Source organism: Carcharodon carcharias, chromosome 9 (genome assembly GCF_017639515.1).
Source record: "Carcharodon carcharias isolate sCarCar2 chromosome 9, sCarCar2.pri, whole genome shotgun sequence".
NCBI lineage: Eukaryota > Metazoa > Chordata > Chondrichthyes > Lamniformes > Lamnidae > Carcharodon > Carcharodon carcharias.
The window spans coordinates 34,378,067-34,394,304 of NC_054475.1; the positions used below are offsets into that span (position 1 = coordinate 34,378,067).

A 16,238-nucleotide genomic window follows, 5' to 3' on the forward strand; every position below is an offset into this window, starting at 1 on the left:
CACATAGCCTCATTCTCCTTTATACATGTTTCTCCTTCTTTAATATGTAAATTCCATTGCTTCCATATGACTTTGGAACTTTTACCTTTCTCATAATATAATCTTTTCATGTTGCTACTATTCTCATTAACCTATTTGAAATTCAAGTTCCCCTTCATCAATCTAAAAATGCAAATTCCCTTTACTCCTTGCATGCTAAGACCCCAACCATGTTTACTCATTAGCATATTAAATACACTTCTACACCTTATTTCTTTTGATAACTTCAACTTGTAATCTGCTTGGCAACAAAATGTAATTAAATCACACACAGAGACAGAACAACACAACCCTCCATAAATCTACTTTACAATAAACCAGAAAAATATTATGAAAATTATTAAATTCTCATGACAGTTTCTTGAGTCACAGAACCAGATGGATATAAGATACAGATCAGCTGTGATCTAATTGAATGGTGGAGCAGGCTTGAGGGGCTCAATGGCCTGTCCCAGTTCATATGAATATCAGTAACAATAATGTATAGGCTGTTGCCAAACAGTAGTGTTGCAGCTCCAGATTCTACCATTATCAGCTTCTAACAGCAGTAAAACACTAAGCATGAACATGGATTAAGGTCTTCAAGTCTGACCATTTGAATGTAGCCACTTCCATTCACCTCATCGTACAGAACAAAATCCTTCCTGACTGTAGGCCTACAGTGAGGACTGAATCTTTGGTCCCAAGTCAAGAGAGTGCAGGGTCAGGAAAATTGCAGACTCCACAAACATGACTCACTAGAAAGTGCCCCGAGTGGTCTGATTTTAGTTCTGGGAGACAGGTGTTAACTGGAGTCAGGCCCTCCATCCATAGGAACAATGAAGAGGCAGCCACAGGGGCTATCGGTGTCAGGTTAAAAGGTTCTGGGTGCTCTGGGATTCCATACCAGTTGTGAATGAAGCAATACAACCAAAGAAACAGCTCTCAAGCCCTCACCTCTCATATTCCCTCACCTTCCCACATACTCCCATGCCTCATCCATGCCAACTCATAAACCCCACCTACACCCCCATGGCTCTTTATAGCCCCTGAGTGTCAACTCATGCCAACCCATTACCCCTTACTCCCGTAGCCCTTTATAGATCCTATGCCAACTTAGTACCAATTCATAGCAACCTATGACCTCACCCACCACCCTTTGCCCTTACACACTCCATGCCAACTCACCCAGAGTCCACCATGGGGCAATCTCAGGAGCCATGGTGAGATTAAATAAGATAAAGTTCTAAGTGTATATTGCAGACATCTATTTTTTAAAGTCCCTAATTTGCAAAAAACAATTCAGTACGTGTAAACTTCTTCAAGTATTTAATCTCTTAGAAAAAACATTTCCTTCAAGTATGTAATCACTATGAAAACAAATACTTCCTTCAAGCACTTATTCCCTTGAAAACAAACATCTGTATTCATAGCCCCACATCAAAGGCAGCTAGTGTCTTTATAAGCATTTGGAGCCATCAGTCAATCTGTGAACTTACAGGCCACCCCTACTGTGATAATGATAGGTTATGGAAGCAGCCAAGTGGCACTAATCCTATAATGATAACCCTCAGGTTTATGTCAACAGACAGCTAGTAAAATTGTTAGTCAAGTCACAGCAGGTTGTCTTTTTTCAAAGAATTAAATGGCTTGGGGATTCAAATGACTTGACAGCTTGATAGTTCTACTGTGCTTATCCACTTTTTACTTAGATTCATGTCTACTCTTGACATCCCAAAGGGGAACCTGACCTCTCCCAAAGGAGTACCTTACCTCTACAATAGGGTACCTTACCTCTCCAAAAGTGTACCTTACCTCTCCAAATAACTCTGGCAGCTTTAAGACATTTTCCTCAAATGTCTAAAGTCCATGAGTCATGTTTTGGACATCCCAATAATGAAAATTACATCTGTTTGAAGGCAGCTGCACTTTTACGTATGCAGTTTCCTCCATGAATCACAGGGGTACTGCAACCCACCCCCATTGCCCCTGGCAAAAAAAGTGGGTGCTGGGTTCAGGTACAGGACTTGTAGAATTGGGGCACCAGTGCCATTGTGGCTAAGATGTGGAGCCCTTCAAGCATTGAGAAAATTTGGGTCTGAGTTTCAAATTACTGTTTTGTGCATCTATTTCCTCCTCAGGGTTTCATCCCATCATTTATATTTATTCAATTCATTTGAGTTTTTAATTTTTTTTTAGATTTTAGTCACTCAATTAATGTAAAAAGATAAATAATGAATTACCAAAATATGAATGGATCCTAATCAGTTTAGAAAAGATTATTACAGGTTTTCAGTGCTGTATTCATAACATTCATACACTTTCATGATTAATAAAATGATTATATTAAGGAGGTTGTTGCATTATTTTCAGTTCTGGAGTAAGCGATCAGGCAATGTCACATATCAGTATAATATAACTAGTCTAATAGGTCCTAAAAATCCTCAGGGATTTCAGTAGACTGTTGCTCGCTGAGCAAAGATTTCTGCCCATAGTTTTCAAATTCAAGCCAATCACGGTACTAAAGTACAGATCTTACGAAGCCATTTGTCTCTACCAGCTCATCTTCCTGTAGGAATCTATTATTCCCCACCTTAAACCTATAAGGGTAATTTTATGACCCTCTCCATCACAGGTGGGACTTTGCACACAGCCTCTATACATATCAGAAAATTGGAGGCTCACTGTCCACAATTTTCCTTCCTCTGTAATCAGTGGATGAAAAATCATCGCTACATGTCCATAATATTTTGCTATGTGCTGCTGCATGAACACATTTATGATGTTAATACACACAGCATTTTATTGGCCCATAACTTCCGTGCTCCCCAGCGTCAGATTTGGGGGGTACCCCAAAGATGCGCTGGGGAATCCCTTTGGGAAGTTCCCAGGTAAAGGTTTGCATGGCAATTGGCCGGAAGTGCATACTTTCTCTGGACAATTTCGCTGTGCTAGGAGCCATCCAAGATTTATATCGCAAACTTCTGATGGTTCCACAGGGGTTACACCAATAGTTACTCAGAAAAAGTTAAAAGAATTAAAACCTCTTCCAACTTCTACTAATAGTAACTATTGTAAAGGCCCAGACTGAACCCATGTGACTCCCCCTACAACCCATCCCACCCCCCCCCCCCCACCCCACCCTCCGAACACCCCCAACACTCGTATCCCTCAACCATGACTTCCGACATCCCCCATCCTCTGACACCCCCACCCCCACCCCCCTTACCTCTGACACTCCCCACCCCTCAAAATACTCCGACACCTCCCCCCCCCCCACTCCCCTGGACTCCAACAGTCCCCACTCCCCTGAATTCTGACAGCCCCCACACCCCCCCCAAACTCCGACAGCCCCCGCCCAAATGCCCAGACCCTCCTCCACCCGAACACCCAGAACCACCCTTCCTCCCCGCCTGAACACCAAGACCACTCTCCCGGGCTTCTGAACCAATCAACACCACCCCCTGGACCTCCGACCCAACCACCCCCAATGCCCTGGACCTCCGATCAACCCCTCCAATGTCACCCCAGACTGCCCCCAGACATCCCAACCACCCCCCCCCCCCCAAATCCTACCCATTTTCCTCAGGCACTTATTTTCACTTTGGTCTGTTTATTTCCCTGGCCCTCTAAACTTACCTGCCTTATGGCAGCAAGTGCTGTGAAAAAGGGGGCATGGCCTCCTTGAATCCACCGGAGCTAGACTTGTCTGGGGCCTTCGAGGAGTCTTTTGATGCAGGCCCCAAGCAAGCCTGTCAAATGGAAGTGTCAACATAACTTTCAAGACCAGGTAAGTAGGTATTTATTTCTTCTAATTCCTGTGGGCCAGCACATTCTGACACTTGTTGGAGGTTACAGCCCATTATTTACATTCCACAATTCAGGGCCCACATACCAGTGAATGATATATTAATATCTCTAATAACTGTAGTGATATCAAATAAAGTACTAATTTTTAATAGTGCACTATCATTAGCCAAAACCTTTGCCTTCTTGGTTACTGGTTTTGCCACTTAAGCAGATGCATGAGTGTTAAAAACGATTCTCTGGGTACTAAACTTGTGGCTCTAGGAATTACAAATAAAATCATTGTCAACATTTAAACTTTGCATTTGATTCCATTCTGCAAGATTTGATTGGTGGCACTCTTCATTTCTTGATTGATTGTGTATTTTTCCTCCACAGAATTTCCTTCGCTGTCAAAACAACAAGACAAATTACAACTTAGTCTGTGAGACTCTGCAGTTCTTGGATATTATGTGTGGAAGCACCACTGGAGGCCTGGGGCTGTTGGGACTGTACATCAATGAACATAACGTGTTACTTATTATTCAGACACTGGAAACACTAACAGAATACTGCCAGGGACCATGTACTGAAAACCAGGTACATATTAACCCCATTATTTCTGAACTATGTCATGTATGTAACAATCATGGATGGCGGCTTCCATTTGGCACATTAGTACGATCAGAGAAAAGGATAAGGTCTAAAACTGCAAAACAAAAATGTACTTGTGCCAACTTTGCTGTTTCACTTTCTCAGTTGGTTTTACTAGCAGGAAGTTACAGTAGGTAAGGATTGATCCTGAGTATTAGGTCAGCAGATTGGTACAAGGTTTTTTAAATACATTTTTATACAGCCAAGAAATTCAGGGGAGAGATTGGTTCAACTATAATAAGGACTTTTCGCTGGTGTAAAAGCTGCTTCAAGGACGTTAATCATAACAACTGTTAAAAAAAAAATCAACATATGAAAACAGAAAATGCTGGAAACGTTCAGTAGATCAGGCAGCATCTGTGGAGAGAGAGGGACAGTGGGCGGAATTTAATCCAGTCCGTTGCAGCACAAACCATGATGGCTGGGCCCACTTAATCACAGCAGAGGTCCTATGTCCACCTTCCAGCAGTGGCAAAATCCTCCCCGATTAACTCGGAGGGCGATAGGGGCCACCACACTGGGATGTCAATTAGGCTCATTAATGAGCCATTGGACACCCAATATCCCTGAGTTCACTGCAATTCAGTGGTGGCTCAGAGTCTCTCATTATCAGACACTCTGTACCCAATCGAGAGGTGGGGTTGGGGGGGGGCAGGCACTGAAAACCACCCAACGCCTTTGCCTCCAATCCCCCTGCCCTCTCCTCTCCTGTGACTCCCACCCCACAATTCCCATCCTGCCCTCACTCATCTTTGGTCTGGGGCCCCTCAGCAACCCTGGGCCTGCAGTACCTGCAGCCACCACTGCTCCAGGTGGTGCTGACAGCAATGTGCAGCTGCTGGCCTCTGATTGGCTGGCTTCTATCAGGCTTCTGAATCTTGGGGTAGACTTGACAGTGGCCACTTAAAGGACACTTAGCTCCATTGGGCACCCTGCATGAAACTGATGGAGCTTCCTGGCTAGATTCCGACCGATGGGGTGAGACCCCTGAAGGCCAATTAAATCCTGGCCAGTTAGTAATTCAGGTTACTGACCTTTCATCAGAATGTAATTGATGGGCAGCCTGTTAACCAGTTGTTTAAATCTAATCTTTGTAAAATAGGAAATTGCTCAGGTACTGAGTCATTATCAATCAATGCTGCAATCCTTAGTGATTTCATAGTAGGAATGACTGACGAAAGGAAGCATCATGCTAGCCCGTGAGTGCTTCTTGCTTGATTTATGTGCATTAAGGTCTTGAAAAATATGAACTGTATTCATTTGCTTATATCAGTAGATGCAAAGCACAGCTTTAATAAGATAAGTAATTCTGAATGTGTTTTCTACTTACACCTGCGAGGTATTTCAGCAGCCTTTTTGATTTTTCATTGTCTAGACTTGCATTGTATCTCATGAGTGTAATGGCATTGATATTATCACTGCACTGATCCTGAATGATATCAGCCCACTCTGCAAGTACAGGATGGACCTAGTACTACTGCTAAAGGTAAGGAGAGGTCTGGTCCAAAACATTGATAGTAAATTTGACCCAATATGTTCCACGTAATCCATGGTATTGTAGATGCAATACAAAAGGTATTGGGCTAATTAGAAATTGAACAACAAGGTAGTGACACAAGTGCAGAATTCAGATATGAACATTAACAAGGACAGACATTTATTTATTCATACCCATTCCATTTCAGAACAGAGATTTATTTTTTATTTGAGAGGTTGTGGACTTTCAACGACTGTTTCAAATTATATTTAAACTCATCAGGAATAATTTTGACATTGGGTGATGGTATAACATTATGCTTGGTATATATCCCTTCTGACAAATGGGCACAATGCCTACCAAGGTAGAATCTATGCCAAATGACTCTTGCATAGAAACAATCAGTCATGCACGTGAGGTTGAATGATAGAAAAGAGTTATATTTATATTGCACCTTTCATGACCATCTCAAAGCAGCCAATTTGTGCACAGCAATTCCCAATAAGTGATAATGGCCATATAACTTTTTTTTAGTGATGTTGATTGAGGGATAAATATTGACCTGACACAGGGGCTAACTCCCCTGCTGTTCTTTGAAATAGTGGACCTTTCATGTCCATATGTGAGAGAACCGATGGGGCCTCAGGTTAACATCTCACCTGAAAGGCAGCATCTGCAACATGCAGCACTCCATCATACTGCACTGAAGTGTCATGATTGATTTTTGTACTCAATCTTGGACTGGAACTTGAATCCACAACCATCTGGCTCGGAGGTGAGAGTGCTACCAACTGCATCACTGCTGACACAAAAAACTACCTAGCTTCTCACCCTTTAAAAGGTTGTCTTTCTTATGATGCACTCGTGTGTGTAAAGCAGGAAAATTCACATGAAAAAAAATAGAAAAATGAATATACATCATAAAATCCATGGGATTATACTTTCTAAATGAATAGCAGATTTGTGAGATTAAATCCTGGGAAAGTTTTCATTCAAGCATGTTTATCTTTTCTTTCAGAGAGTGCCAGTTAGTTACATTAAATACTCAGCTAATATATTTAATGCTTTTACTAATAGGACAATGCTTCAAAGCTTTTACTTGGACTCATGGAGAGTAGGCATGACAGTGAGAATGCAGAGAGAATCCTCTTCAATATGAGGCCCCAGGAACTGGTGAGAGTGTTAAATTGTTGTTGAAAAAATGTATTTATGGTTATAAATCTTGAACTCAAGCATATCGCTTTGTGAGGGTTCACTACTGAGCTGTTGAAATGGGTTAGCTAAACATATGAAATAAAAACAGAATAAACTGGATACAGTCAGCAGGTCAGGCAAAATCTGCGGAGAGAGGAAGATAGGGCTAACATTTCAGACCGATGATCTTTTGCTTCATCAGAACCTTGATGTTTGATGAAAAGTTATCGATCGTCACAGATGTTGCTTGACTAACTGAGTATTTACTATATTTTCTATTTCATTTCAGTTTCTAACATCTGCACTTTTTTGATATTGTCTAGCTGAAGAACTGTCCTTACAATGTAACATTTGCAAAGGAAAATAGAGAATTACAAAACTTATGTCATGCAAACTACAGTGGTATTGAAGAAAAGAAGGAACTTGTATTTATGAAGTCTTTCACGTCCTCAGAACAATCCAAACACTGAACACCCAATTAAGTATAAATATAGCCACTGTCGTGAATACGACAGCCAATATTGCATGTAACAGTACCCCGCTAACAGCAAATTAGATGTTATATAGTGCCTTAAGATCTTTAAGATTCACTTGAATAGGCAGATAGGGTGCAGTTTAATGTCACATCCAAAAGATGCAATAGTCAATCAGTACTGCACGATTGTGGCAGACTAGATTAAATACTTAAGCAGTGACATTCTGTCTCAGAGGCAAGAATATCAATGTATCAACATTTTTGCATGCAAAGCACCTTGTAAATTATAAAAAGGTGGATTTTTAAAAATTCTTTATGCCTGATGAAAGAATTCAGAAAACTTGTGTTTTTCAGCTGTACTAAATTAGCCTTGTAAAAGGAATTGCTTTTGGAATACATTTCGAGTCAAACAGCATGACAAGCTCTGTACTCTAATATAAAAAGAAAATTACTGCAGATGCTGGAAATTTGAAATAAGAGCAGAAAATGCTGGCAAAACTCAGCAGGCCTGGCAGCATCTGTGGAGAGAGAAACAGAGTTAACGTTTCGAGTCCATAAGACTCTTCTTCAGAGCTCAGGCTCAAAACGTTAAGTCCATTTCTTTCCCCACAGATGCTGCCAGGCCTGCTGAGTTTTTCCAGCATTTTCTGCATTTATCTCTAGTCTAATAATTTGAATTAAAGGTATCTTTGTAGGGGTACACTAGCAGTTGATAGCTCTCAGAAAGAATGCACTCTTCACTGTTAAAACCTTTGGCATATGTTATAAATTGATGGACGGCATTTTCTCAGTGGCGCTCTATTCCCAGCAGTAGAATGGGAAGTGGGCGGCACCTCCGTTTTCACGTCAGGAGCCAGCTCCCATGTGATTCTAATTAAAATTTATAAGAGCTGAATGAAGCACGGGAGGACACATGAGACCACATGGCGGGGAAAGCTTTACATGGCGACACCTACCGTCAGCTGACAATGCAGCACATACGGGCAGGCAATGAAAGAGCCTCCTGGACAAAGAGGGAGGCTCTGCATCATGGCCATAGCCCTGCTGCCAAACTCCACTACCTCAGAAATCTCTATTTTTTTCAGTTCAGCAGATCGTGGCCCTAATACCCCCGCACCTCCCTTCTCCACCACCCCCCCACCTAACCACCTCTCCCTCCATCAAAGTATGCATGGCATACAAATGTATTACATGTAGGAACCCGCCATGGGGTGGCATGAGGCCTGACACGCCACTACCATGCCACCGACTTAATCTCTGCATCCTAACTCACTGTTGGGAAACGGGAAATTCAGCTCCCGCCTAATTAAGTCACCCCACCCGCCACATTTCCCGCTCTTACAGGCCCCATAATGTGCCCCCTGATGTTTCACTGTTATGACAAAGGAATATATGAAAGAAATAAAAGTGGCACATGGTGACATATGCTGATGTGACTGCAAGTATTTAATTATTCCCACCTCTTGAATTATGCCCTTTAAGGTTAACGTTATAATTAAGGCTTACCACCAAGATGAAGAATGTGACAATTCAGAAGTTTCCCCAAGAGATGTGGGACACAACATTTATATTTTAGCCTTACAGGTAATGTTGTTACAATTTGGTTCTCTGAAAATTACTGTTTCATATTCTTTTTTCTTTATGTATCTTGAAGTACAGAAAGTAGTGAAGAGACAATATGATGTCAAGTGGAAAATAAATACTAGCATTTGTTGGGCTGAATGGCCTGTTTCTGTACCTTATACCCAATGTAATTCTATATAAGGATGCTAACAGCTGTATTGGGGTGTGCTACAAGGATTAGTGGGAGGAGATAGATCATGGATCACCAGCTGTTTTTGGTGGAATATTAGGCTATTCAAATGAAGACTGTGAAATACCCAGAATCAGCACAAAAATTTGAATTGAACTGATAGGCTCATCATTCAAGCGTTTGCAGTAGTCTTTCCCTGAAGTGTGTAGCTGCAAAAATATGGACCCCAAAAGAATAAAGTGAGGTGGAGGATGAGGAAGAAAAAAAACATTCCAGATAAAATTGAGCATGTCCACATTGTTACTGAATACAGGCAGCAGAATCTCTAAATGATGAAAGTGTTTCCAACACCAGGTTTATATCTGATGAACATAGGACTTTTCCAGCACATACATTGTTTACACTGCTGGCTTTTTCAAACTCTTTTCGCTGTTGACGTTGATGGCATATGCAGTGGGGCAGTGCCATTATCTCATCATAAATAGTGACACCGGTGAGATCAAAGATTCTCTAAACTTTTACTGTCTATTCCAGTTGTCCCGTCACAACAAACAGCTCCAGCAGCTACTGAAGCCAGTCAAACGGGTACAAGAGGAAGTGGATGAAGGTATTTCAATGGTGAGCCAATGAAAATTTAATGAACAAGAATCATTACATAAAATTGTTGACTAAGTATATGTCCCAAAGATTTCTCAGAGTGTTCAATTAGAATTTGGGGTAATCAGGCCAGCTTAAGAGTTTGCACTTTTTGAGATCAGATGCAGGTTACCTTTTTGTTAAAGCCATATTTTGTTGGGCTATGTTTTGACAGATTGTGTAGCCCATTTACAATTAGAGGTCCCAAGAATATACTGCATACCAAGGACGGTTTTCCCATGTGTGTTTGTATTAGATGGGGTTTTGATGGTAAATTGCCTCTTTTAGTTTTAATTGAGAGATTACCCATTTAGCTCTATAATTAATGACCTATGAACAAAATTGGATTCTCAGCAGTTGCAACTTTCAAAGTTGTACTTTTAATTTTGTTTGTTGGTTTTCAATAAAAGAGAAAAACAGCCATTCTCCCATTTTTCTTTAGAAGATGAATATTATGGCAACTTTGTAAACAGTTGAAAAAACACACTGCCCAGCAAAATGCTTATTATCTTAGTGTAACCACACAAACACAACTTGCATTTTTATAGTGCCTTTACCATTCACTGAAAAACATCCCAAGACAGAGGCATAATTAAAATTAAATGAATGCTGTGCCTAAGGAGGTGCTACTGGGATGGTCGAAGAGACAGGTTTTAAGGCGTTGGGTGGGGTGTTCTCAAAGAAGATGGAAAGGAAAGATGAGCATTGGGAATTGGAAGAGCCTTAAGAATACCAGAGCATAACATGCCCTCTGAACAATAACATCACCAGTAAAATGATGCCTGCTATCCCTCAAAATCCCCAAGTGAGTGAAAAAGCGCGAATAATTTGTACACTTAAAAAAATCAGTCCCTTATAATCTAACAATCAAATTTTGGTCATGTATAGTGATCTCAAGTGTTTCTTTGCATGTAAATTGCTCTATAGAAGTAGAAATTATGTTGTTGATTATTATAAAACAATGCTAAGTTTTAATATTGGAACCAACCTGTGGCAGCATCCATGAAGCATTCTGCTGAAACTGGGGAAATGGCATTCAATTAAGAAACAGCCCACTCATTACCTTAATTTGGAAGTATATTCTTAGTAGTTTAGGTAACCATTTAATTTAATCAATGCCTTTGCTCACAAAAGCTATATAGTAATTACGTAAATCCTGCCTGCAGAATTACTGGGTTTCCGTGGCAGTAAATTTAAGCAAATTAAATTCCCATTAAAACCAAACAGTATTCTGAGGCAGTAATGTGATTCTGATATACAAAATAACTTGCAACTTACATAGAATTACTCTTCTGAAGATAACAGGGATAGAAATGTAGCTCCCAATTTTGTTCTAAATGTTTTCCTCTGCCTGTGGTTTGGTTATGTACTGTAAGCAACTTGGGACATTTTCATATCATACAGATGGTATGCAAATTTAATTTTTTTGATGTTACTGAAACTATCAGGTGTCATTGATCGTCATACATTGGCATCTTGGCATAAAAAATGCTCTTTTTGTATAAAAGTTTTCATTTAATTTTGCTTGTGGGATGTATAATCTAATGAGGTGAGCTGCACATATCTGGTTTTTATAGAAGTCCTGATGCAAAAAGTCATTATAAAGTAATATGTGAAGCAACATGTGCAAAAAAGGATAGAGCTAAAAATGCTCAGACTCCAATTCAGGATATCAGATAAACAACAATAATATATGCTCAGATTGATGATTTAATGGATTTTCCTATGTTTTTCCAGCTTATGCTGAACAACATGCAAATGCTGAAACCACGTCATCAGGAGCAACACGAAGAGGAGGACCCCTTGACCTACTATTCAAACCACACAGCACAAATAGAGGTAGCGTCTTAACAAATGCATGTTCAATCTGTGGGCCTGGTGATTTCCAGTTAAGCTGCTCCACCAAGATCAATAAGCACCTTATTATTGGCAAAAGACCCTGAATGAAGTCCATAAAGTAGTATTTTTATACCAGTACAAACCAAATGAAATGCAGATTATAGCACTGTTTTACAATTGTGTGTCTTACATGGTTGCTGTTGATGAAGGAACACTAGACAACTAGAATAATTTGCAAGGCTATGGTAGGCATTGTGTGGAGCTGCTCGACTTCAATAATGCCATATCATTTCAACATCAAAAATAAATGAATACTCATTACAAACCTTTCTTCAGTTTATTCAAATAAAAGCCAACATAATGAAATGTTTGTTAATTACTCATATTTCTCTAATTCCATTCTTGTTGAAAAGAATTCTGAAGTATCTTTTATTCTATAGTGTCTTTTAATCTTTTTAAGATGATCTATTCCAGGATGAATCTTACTGGGATGTTAATTGTAATTAGTTGTAAATAGGATAAAACCAATTACGAAGCAATAGTGGAAGTTTAAAAACATGCACAATTGTGGTTTGATTTATTCAACGTCTGGAAGTATGAGCTTTTATCATACATTTATGCTGCCTTCTTGGTCAAATAGGTCATTTGATTATAAACATCTATAGTAAGAAGTTCTTGGACATCTCTTACAGGATTCCTTTAGATCAACCCTAATCGGTCAATTACTGCTCTCAATGAAGGGAATTGGTCAAAAATATAAAATGCTGACAAAACAAAACCTCCAAAACCCATTTGAACCCCTAAGTGCAATTTTGATTGGCAACTCATTCTAACATGTGTATATTATCTGATGTGTAATCACGCCCAGATTTCTATTATTTACTACCTAGCGCAATTTGAAATACCTCATGAAAAGCTATGATGGACACTTACGAGTGGTTGAAATCATGTAACAGAAACTAGTGGGACTGGTAGAAAACATGAAAGAGTGATGGTGTTCTTAACTGCTGTATGTGCAAATGATTTCAGCAATTTAGAATCAATGATCAATGGAGGCTTTTTGATGGCCACAAGTAACCAACTCAAAGCACATCCAGTGGACAAGTAGAATCCTGTTTAACCATTTTGAATGTTTAAATTGTAAACAGAAGTTGTCAAAGTTGTGCTTATTTTCAGGAGCTTATTTTTATCCATTTTTAAGATACTAAAAGTTTGGGACCATGCAGCTGTTATGGCTATGTGATGTCAGTCTGTTTAACTGCATTTTCCTATTGTGGTTGTGGTCACTAGATTATTCGGAATGACCGAAACATGGAACAGATTGTATTCCCCGTGCCAAGTATTTGTGAATATCTAACAATTGAGTCAAAGCACAGAGTGCTCAACACCACAGAGCAGGATGAACAAGGCAGCAAAGTCAGCGACTTCTTTGAAAAGACCAATTTTTTGTACAACGAGATGATTTGGCAAAAGAAACTCAGAAGTAAGACAATTTTGAAAGGTCTTCTTTATCTTTCAGTGTCAGTTCAAAGACTTATTGTTGTCTCAAATTTGTGTTACGAGAAAGAGAATTTGCTGCCTGGAGACATTGGACTGATTCAGTGTTTGCAAAAAGGAGTGATGATGCTTTGTACTTGTACAGTTGTTCTGGAAGAAAAGGAAAACAGTAAAAGGTTCCAAACTCCAGAGCATACAAATTAAAAATTAGGTGTGTAGAATTTAGAAAATCTATTTCACACAAATGAATTTAATGTCCTACGAGATAATTCTTATGCAAAAATTAAGGCATATATGGTAGTTCCTGTCTGCCTATTTATTTTAAGATAGTCAAGGAATTTATGTCAATGCATTCACCAATATTAATAATAAATCACAACGAAAATTAAAACTCAAAAAAGGTTAATGATATGAAGATAGCAGAGAATGACATACAACCAAAATTGCCTTTGTGAAATGACAGAGGTTAAATACAATGTTGAAACAGGTCTTGATCTTAAGGAAAATAATTTGATCACAGATTCTTTCAGAATAATTTCACTTTAAGGAGTCTATTATGCTGTAACCTCTCCAGTCTGCAATGCAATCTCCAAGTCATTTCTGGATTTTGAAATTTCCTGGATTATAGAATGACGTTGAAATGCCTGACCACAAGTTTGTAAACCAGAAGACACTGAAGATATAAATGTTTTTTTTGATTCATTCAGGGGGTGTGGGCTTCGCTGGCTGGGCCAGCATTTATTGCCTATCCCTAGTTGCCTTAAGAAGGCAGTGATGAGTTGCCTTCTTGAACCGCTGCAGTCCATGTGGTGTAAGTACACCCACAGTGCTGTTAGGAAGGGAGTTCCAGGATTTTGACCCAGCGACAGTGAAGTAACGGTGATATATTTCCAAGTCAGGATGGTGAGTGACTTAGAGGGGAACTTCCAGGTGGTGGTGTTCCCATCCATCTGCTGCCCTTGTCCTTCTAGATGGTAGTGGTCATGGGTTTGAAAGGTACTGTCTAAGGAGCCTTGGTGAATTCCTGCAGTCTATCTTGTAGATGGTACACACTGCTGCCACTGTGCATCGGTGGAGGTAGTGAATGTTTGTGGATGTGGTGCCAATCAAGCGGACTGCTTTGTCCTGGACAGTGTTCAGCTTCTTCAGTGTTATAGGAGCTGCACTTATCCAGGAAATTGGGGAGTATTCCATCACATTCCTGACTTGTACCTCGTCGATGGTGGACAGGCTTTAGGGAGTCAGGAGGCGAGTTATTCTGCACAATTCCTATTCCTCTGATCTGATCTGGTAGCCACAGTATTTATATGGCTAGTTCAGTTCAGTTTCTGGTCAATGGTAACCCCCAGGTTGTTTATAGTGGGGAATTCAGTGATGGTAATGCCATTGAACATCAAGGGGCAATGGTTGGATTCTCGCTTGTTGGAGATGGTATTGTCTGACACTTGTGTGGCACAAATGTTACTTGCCACTTGTCAGCCAAGCCTGGATATTGTCCAGGTCATGCTGCATTTCGACATGGACTGCCTCAATATCTGAGGAGTGGTGAGTGGTGCTGAACATTGTAAAATCATCAGCGAACATCCCCACTTCTGACCTTATGATGGAAGGAAGGTCATTGATGAAGCAGCTGAAAATGGTTGGGCCTAGGACATTACCCTGAGGAGCTCCTGCAGTGATGTCCTGGAGCTGAGATGACTGACCCCCAACAACCACAACCATCTTCCTTTGCGATAGGTATGACTCTAACCAGCAGAGAGTTTTCCCCCTGATTCCCATTGACTCCAGTTTTGCTAGGGCTCCTTGTTTACCTGTTTACCTGAAACATAAGACAGTGATAAAACATGATAAAGCAGTCATAATTTTTTTTACTTATCCAAATATTGTACCTTCTATGTTCCCACTCTCAAAGTATTGTACTAAAATGATGCCAGTGATGTTGCAGAAACAGGTGATTCTACTCAAAAAATTTCCAGACAACTGGTGTTTCTGAACAATACAATTCCAGACGGGAGAGGTTACAGTGTAAATAATTTGGCTTGTTCTAATATTTCAAGCTAAATATAGTTGCATATTGTTCATTTAAATCCCTCCCTTTAATTCTAGAATACAAAATTAATCATGTTGTACTCCTTTTAAAATGGAATCTTGATAGTTTCTTCGAGCTCTGTTATGACTTGCATTCCCATCATGTTCTACAGATGTGAAAGATCTCATTTACGAGTAAAAAAAAAACAGAAGAGGATTTTTGGTCAGGGGGTTTCAAATCACTCCAAAATACAATGGGCAGAATATTATGCTCGGTGTGTGGGCGTGGCCCAACATGCCCGAGCGTAAAGTGATGCACGATGACTTCGGGCTTGCATCCCGAGGTCATTGCGCAGTCTCATGACATTTCATTCAGCGGGCACGCAGCCAACTCCGGCGCGCCAGCTCCGGCTCTCCCTCCTCCCCCCCCTCTGCCTGCACAGGCTGCGTTCAGCACTGTCGCTAGCGATCCACACAGGGCGGGCCTTAATTGGCCCGCCCGCCTGAAATTGCGATGCAGAGCCGATCGCGGGCAGCGATTGGCTTCCTGCCCGCCCCCGCTGAGCTCCCCCCACCAAGGGCAAAATCCTGTCCAATATATTGAACTATTGCACACAAGTGCATTACTCTTTATATTTTTACGAAAGTAAAACCATCAATAAACAGAGAACAAGTCTCCTCACTAAAGTATTCCACCTCCTACTTGTAAGTTAATGCAGAGTGAGCATATAAATTGCACAATAAATTTCAATGTTGATGTCTGAGATTGTGCGTTTTGGAAGCAGGAATAAAGCGACCACCTACCCCTTGGAAAGTAAGAGTATAATTGGGATAGAGGCATAAAAAAATCTGGGGAATACAGGTAAACAAATCTTTAAAGT

General features: G+C 40.3%; 1 protein-coding gene across 9 annotated transcripts in view; it reads left to right on the forward strand.

Moving 5' to 3' along the window:
* The window catches only part of itpr3 (inositol 1,4,5-trisphosphate receptor, type 3), a 312,431-nt gene that overhangs the window by 266,135 nt on the left and 30,058 nt on the right, over positions 1-16,238 (forward strand). For all 9 annotated transcript variants that reach the window (XM_041195917.1, XM_041195916.1, XM_041195915.1 and 6 more), the window contains 7 exons: positions 4,204-4,404; positions 5,834-5,944; positions 7,013-7,108; positions 9,087-9,188; positions 9,892-9,975; positions 11,731-11,832; positions 13,123-13,315. In XM_041195917.1, coding sequence (XP_041051851.1) covers positions 4,204-4,404; positions 5,834-5,944; positions 7,013-7,108; positions 9,087-9,188; positions 9,892-9,975; positions 11,731-11,832; positions 13,123-13,315 — 889 coding nt within the window. The remainder of the gene's footprint in view (positions 1-4,203; positions 4,405-5,833; positions 5,945-7,012; positions 7,109-9,086; positions 9,189-9,891; positions 9,976-11,730; positions 11,833-13,122; positions 13,316-16,238) is intronic.